This window comes from Sprattus sprattus, assembly GCF_963457725.1.
Source record: "Sprattus sprattus genome assembly, chromosome: 7".
In the NCBI taxonomy this organism is placed as follows: domain Eukaryota; kingdom Metazoa; phylum Chordata; class Actinopteri; order Clupeiformes; family Clupeidae; genus Sprattus; species Sprattus sprattus.
The window spans coordinates 18,741,568-18,748,113 of NC_137926.1; the positions used below are offsets into that span (position 1 = coordinate 18,741,568).

The 6,546-nt window shown below is 42.8% G+C and overlaps 1 protein-coding gene across 1 annotated transcript; it reads left to right on the forward strand.

The window, feature by feature from the left end:
* The first annotated feature begins 515 nt into the window (after positions 1-515).
* Positions 516-1,911, forward strand: fancf (FA complementation group F). The gene has a single exon (XM_080842883.1). The coding sequence runs from the start codon at positions 595-597 to the stop codon at positions 1,654-1,656; it is 1,062 nt and encodes a 353-aa protein (XP_080699009.1). The 5' UTR covers positions 516-594; the 3' UTR covers positions 1,657-1,911.
* Positions 1,912-6,546: the final 4,635 nt, after the last annotated feature.

Genomic DNA, 6,546 nt, shown 5'->3' on the forward strand with positions numbered 1-6,546 from the left:
GCAAAACCATCTAGGCAAAAACACTGATTTGACAGGAGTTCAAGATCCATAGAGCTCTCTTTATCTCTCTCTTTCCCTCTCTCACTCGCTACTAGAAGTGGGAGGATACTCAGTAGAATGGGCTCATGGACTGAACAGCCAAGTCCATGACCGAGAGAGAGAGGCACTTTTCAAGCCTAATCAATGCTGTTAACCCTTAAAGTCAGAACTCATCGACTTGGGTTTACAATTCAAGTGTTTAAGTTTGAAATTATTGAAGGCAATTTATTTAAAGTACGCTTTATGTGAATAAGCTAAAAAAAAAAGTGAACAGGCATACTACTACTGCACAATATAATAGCTTACTGGTGTATTTGTTTTAACATCAACACGTGCACCAGCTGTTTAGTGATGGTTGTGCGCGGGCTTGTTTTACAATTGCTGTTATTCAGAAGCGGCTTTTATTTTGAATGCACAACGCTCATTTCCGGTTCCGACTTTTGTGAATAACTTTTTTTCTCTAAAACTACAAGAGAGCCGAGAGCAGGATTTAAAAGTGTTTCTGCATTTACAGGTTGTAAACATGTTCATTGGCCATTTGAAACAGAGCGCCGCATGGAGGCTGTTTTAAAAAATGTAGAGAGCACGTCGGAGTTACTGGCCGTTTCCCAGACTGACTATGTAAAGCAATGGGATGAAGGCACAGTGGAAAGGGCTTTCCAGTGGGCCGACTACTGTGAACACATCTATAACAGGTTCAACGCAAATTCAACTATCAGAACGGCTATACAGAACAAACTGCAACAGATCAACGAGCGCCTAAGTAAAACTTTCACAGAATACCGGGATCTGACTTTTCCCGACTTGGGTCGCTGTAGGGATGTGCTGCTGGTGAGTTTGTTGAAGAACCCCGCCTGTCCTTGTTCTGTCATAAAATCTCTTCTGGGCAGTTTTAAACAAAACGAGGGAAGCGGAGAAGTATCTCAGAGCTTCTCCTACCTCCCCCGGTCGATTTCGTGTAAGTCAGCTGGGGAAGTCTTATGGACCACCAACGTGAATCGGGCAGCCGCTGGTGGTTTATGTATGGAAGCTCTCGTGAAAGGTTCGATCTTAGGTGAGCACATACAAAAACTTCTCTCCCACGCAGGTAATGAAAGCTTCGTTAGAAACCTGCTGGACTCTGTTTCTCAGCCTAGCATCAAGGGGGACAAAGCTCCCGAAATTATTGCAGGTGCTCTTCTTTCCTGTCAAGGTGTCACGTCTTATGATGTCACCAGAAACGTCATCTTCACCTGGCTGCAGGCTAACCCAAACTCATTGCTGAACATGTGCCAGGAGATGCCAGTGTTGACTTTGACCAAACTGGCACAGCAGTCAGAGCAGTTTGGACTGGCGTACATGGGCATACTGAAAAACTGGGCATCAGCTATGTCCTATGATGTGACCTCAGGTGAATGGATGGCGAGTGAAGGAAGCAGTGTGCCATTCATAACACTCATAGAACACCTCAGATCTTTACTGTCAAGTGGAGACCCGCTGGAAAGGGAGACACTGAGAGAGCTGCGAGAGATGAAGGAGTGTGATGGTGGGTTTGAGGAGAGGGGTCTTAGTGTATGGGGAGATGCCCTGTCTCAGCTGAACACCGGTCAGTCAGGCTACAGGCATCAACTGACCTAGTGAACCGCACCCATGAAAAGGCAAACCACTGAACAGCGCAGGCATCTTCTTGCCAGTAACCATTCAACCTGAACTGATTAATACAATGGTTTACTGTTCATTTGGGTGTTGTTTTACTGAATGTATAATTGATTAATTTTTTCCAACATCTTCATTTGTTTGAATGCTCTGTGGGGAAAATAAAGTGCCTGTTTTTATTCAGGGTGTCTTTCTAGCCTCCAGAAGATAGAGGGCAATGGTGCTCTTTCACATTCATGTTAGAAGCCTTTGCAATAGTTTGTATCTCAGTAGAAACAGTTCAGCTGTCTCATCTACTATGTGGAAAGGGTGTCCGTCTCCCAGGGTCCACAGAAGAAAAACAGGAAAGTCAACCTTTTCCTTGCCAGTTTAAGGGGCTGGTTTCATCTGGTGCATCCTTTGTGGCCTTGGAATGCCAACAGTTCTTTTAATAGATAATAAGACCATCTGCTAATTTGGCTCTTTGGCATTGATACTTTTTTTGGGAACACAATCTCCATTTAAGAGCAATATGACTTCAGATTTTCAAATTGTATTCAGTTGATCTAATCCCTTTAGGGTATGGTTATCTTAAATGCTGGCTTATCCTTGAGATAGCAATTATGTTTGATATGTTGAATGCTGTGTTGAGGTACATCATTGTGTGCAGCAAGAGAGTGCTCAACAGTCTGCCTTCACTGACCTTTGACCTTTAACCTACCTCTTCACCAGTGTAGAAGCAGACCTTTTGCACTCTGTACAGTGAGTCCTCTCAAGTAGGTGGTCACACACACTCACACAGATTTTTGTCTGGTCTTGTGCACGCTTCGACATGCATTCATTATTATTATCACAGTAGTCCAGGTTCTGTCACATGTCTTTGACACCAGATACCCAGTTCTTTTAAAGTGATGTTTTCACCAACACCTATTTCTGGTCAGTTTGGCTGAAGGGATACATTACTAAGGGATTTGTATTTCTGTGTAGATCATGAGAGGTTTATGGAAAACTGCATCTACACCACTATTCATAATGCTGTTTAGAGAATCTCTTAAGGATCTTAAAGTTTTATCTTGGCTTGAGAGCTTAAATGACATACTGACGGGACTGACAAAGAACTAACCTGCTTGCTGATCCTATTGTGAATGTGATTCCAGTAAACTAGTTTTATGTATACAGATCCATGATAGCATTATTCTTCATGGCAGTCAGCAGCAGTCCATTACCAAAGTGGTAGGTAATATAAGATTAAAAAAGAAAATCCCAAATAAATTAATAATCTAATCTGATTATGCTGTTATCAACTCTAGTGAATGTAGCAAATCAGATGAGATTTGTTTGGTAGTACAACTCAAATTCACATTAGCTGTATGTCTGCAGACAGAAAGAGATGATCACCATTCCCCACCATGGTATTTAAACGAACGGGTGTTGGTCTTGAATAAGAGGGCTCCTCAAATGTTCCATACAAAAATGAAAACTGTTCAATTATGATGAGGTAGAATTATCCCTTACACATCTTTTCCTCAGGTGCCTTTAAGATGTTTAACTATGAAGATGCACCAGCTTATGTGTTTTTTCGCACTAACAATAGAATAGAATTCTTTCCGTCAGTCATTTCTATTCACAGTTCATTTTAGAAATGATCTTAACATGGACTCGCACATAAATCCTCGCCCTGGCAACTGGCTTTCACCTAGTCATAATCCTGACTCATTACCATCCCTGGTAATCCTTTCATGCCACAAAAACGGCACATTCATCACTGAGATGAAGATATAACCCAGCCAGCCAACAGCATGACAGATGGTGGCATCCGCATCACCCAGGCAACCAGAGATATCAGCCAATAGGATCTCATCTTAAATTGAAAGTAAGGGCCCAGGCAGTGTCGTGCTCCACTCAAATTGGTCCCTGGGGGAAAAAGGACACATGCTGCCAAAGGTGCCTTACATCAGGCTGTCAGGACAGCAACAGGGATGTATATGTATGTGCACGTGCGAGTTGGGGGTGGGGGGTATTCCAAGGTTACCAGAAGGGTAGGCCTAATGATTTATCAGGTCATTTTTTTGCTGTTAACACACAGGGTTTAGGCACACCAGATCACTGCTTAAAATGATCCTATACCCCATACTTTATATCTGTAGAAATCAGTAAAGTGTTTGTTGAGGAAACTGTTATACAAGCCTTCACTTCTCCCCGCTAGACACAGACATTTTTACTTTACAAATATCTAAACGTTTCACCAGAATGGTAGACTGTACCTTTGTGTGACATTTAATTACAAGTGAATGGATGAGAATTAAGGGTACAGCCCTGGCTCCTGGCGAAAGGTTGTTAATATTTGAGCTCAACAGCCAATTACCCCTCCATGCCCCTGAAGCAATGTGGTTGGGTGAAATTGTGTGTGGTTCGGTTCGAGCCACTATATTTGTTTTCTATTCACAAAGTCCCGACTGTTTACAAACACCAGAGATTTTTGAAGGAGCAATAACATGAATTAGATAAGAAGTTGATTCAAATTGTGGATTTCACCTTTAAGTGTGTGCGTCACGTTTTTATATATTTCTTTTCTTTAACATTAAATGCATGGATTTGGATAAATTATCCTGTATTTATGTACTTCAGCACATGTTTATCTCATGGTTATATCTTTATGTCTGCCTTCATTCTGCTTTTGTCCCATTCTCTCTCTCACGCTCTCTCTCTCTTTTGGCCCTCATCTCCTTGGAAACCATGGAAACGAGTCTCCTGTGAGATGTGGGGAGGCATCAAAGCTGTTAGCAAAGCCAACACAGACACACACGCAAACACAGACACACACACATGCGCACAGGGTCAATGCTTAAGAAGAGGCAGATAGATCAAGTGACGCATGCCATTATCTACCATACTTCAACAGTACATATACTGTAATTCTGGATAATGATTTCAGGGGAGAATATTATCTAACATATCTTGATAGCATCTTATCTCGTCTTATATCTAAGCACTGCCTGATGCCTTTTAGCTATTTTTAAGTATACCACCTTCAGGAAGGCATACAGCCATACTATATATCCCTATGTGTACTAGAGAGCCTCTGTGTGTTTCTCAGGATTCTGACAGCTGTTTGGCTGGTCCCTCAGTGTGCTTTGGAGCTTTTCCAAGTATTTTCTTTATCCAGTCTCTCTCTCCCCAAATCTTGGTCTCTCTCCCTCTGTCTATCCACAGTCATTCTGTTCCCCAAGCTGTTTCTCACACCACAGATACTCCTAACAAGAGTTTTCTTTCTCATGTTCCATCTTCTTACACCTTTATTTTGCTAGGCGGTGTTGTTTTATCCACCTGTTCAGGAAGGGCTTTTGTAATCCTAATTTGAACAGTAACTATACAGGACTTCTAGCATAGACCTCATATACTCTTATCTTGGCATATTAAATCACTTTTAAACTGAACAGTGAGGACGTAATTGGCACATAATACCTTCTATTTCAGCCAAGGCAACACCACAAAAGCTTGGTGTATTTTGAATCCACCTCTACAATCTTTGAACATATGTAATTTAACGCTCTAATGACTAATGAGTCTTATCTAGCATCAGTCAGTAGCGAATCAGAAACAAATCAGTTTCCGGGACCGGCTTGGGTTTGCAGCAGGAGCATGTGGTGGCTGTGTGGCAACCCCAGGAAGTCCACAAATGAGGAGCACATTTCAAGGCGGGACACCAATTACCCTCAACCAGCAGAAAGCCGTAGAGGTGCGGCAACATCTCACTCAATCAGCCCGTGCACCTGACGCCCGGGCGGCGCCTGGAAAACACCAGCGACACCGGCAGGCTTCGTTTAGCAGCTGACGTAGAGCAGACGGCCAAGAGGTGACGGGGTAAAGATGCATGGTTACGACTGCAAGGCACATATGCAGTGGAGGAGAAACCCCAACCCTGCAAAGCCGATCTTTTTGGAGGTGTAACAGTTACACACTCCACAGTGCGAGAAAAGAGATTTTCACACAAACAAATCTTAATTAAAGTACATGCTCATGCCCAGTAATTGCAGTAGGTCTCTACAAGAGAGTTTCATTTTTTTTAACCCGGATAAGATTTAGATCTAATTTTACACACATGCCACTGCTGTCCAAATGCTTTTAGAGGTTTTTTTAATATTATTGTTGTTAAGTGATGTAATTTGATTTCAGCAGGGTGTCATATTTTCTTCTTTCCTGGCATGGATTTAGCGTTGAAAATCCAGTTTTGTTTCCCCAGGAACACTTGTCACTCTATCTCTGCCTCATACCACTGCCTTGGCCCGAATTAGCTTGCAGAGTGTTCCCCCTGACACAAGCAGAAGATCAGCAGTGTGCGTGTATGTGTGAACTGTGTGTGTCGAGTGGCTGCCCGTCTACTCACAGTCATGTGAGTTCAGGCTCATTAACACTGTCTGAGGCTGGCAAGCAGCTCTAGATGACACTTTCCCACCTCATGCCAAACATCACACACGCAGCACCGCCACTGAGAGCCAGGGTGAAGTGGAGGAGAGGAGAGGAATGGAGGGAAAGAGTGATGAGGGAGAGAGTAAAAGGGATGGGGACGGTTGTCACTGCGGTGTCAATGGCACTCATTTGGCAGACATTTTTTGTGTTACTACTTTACTGTCCATCTCTATGCAGTTTCCCTCTCTCTCTCTCTCTCTCTTTCTCTCTCTCTCACTGTCTCTCTGTATCTCTCTTCCGTGTCCTCTTTACTTTATTTTGTGTTCTTTTGATGTCCCTCAGTTCTGTGTTCAAATAGCTCATTTCCATAAGGCAGTTTTGTATTTCACTAAATTAGAGCACTGTCCGTAGCAGCTGATTTGTTCTTGGTTGAGATGCAGAGATGCACAGAGACTGCACTTAACGCTCTCACAAATCACAGAT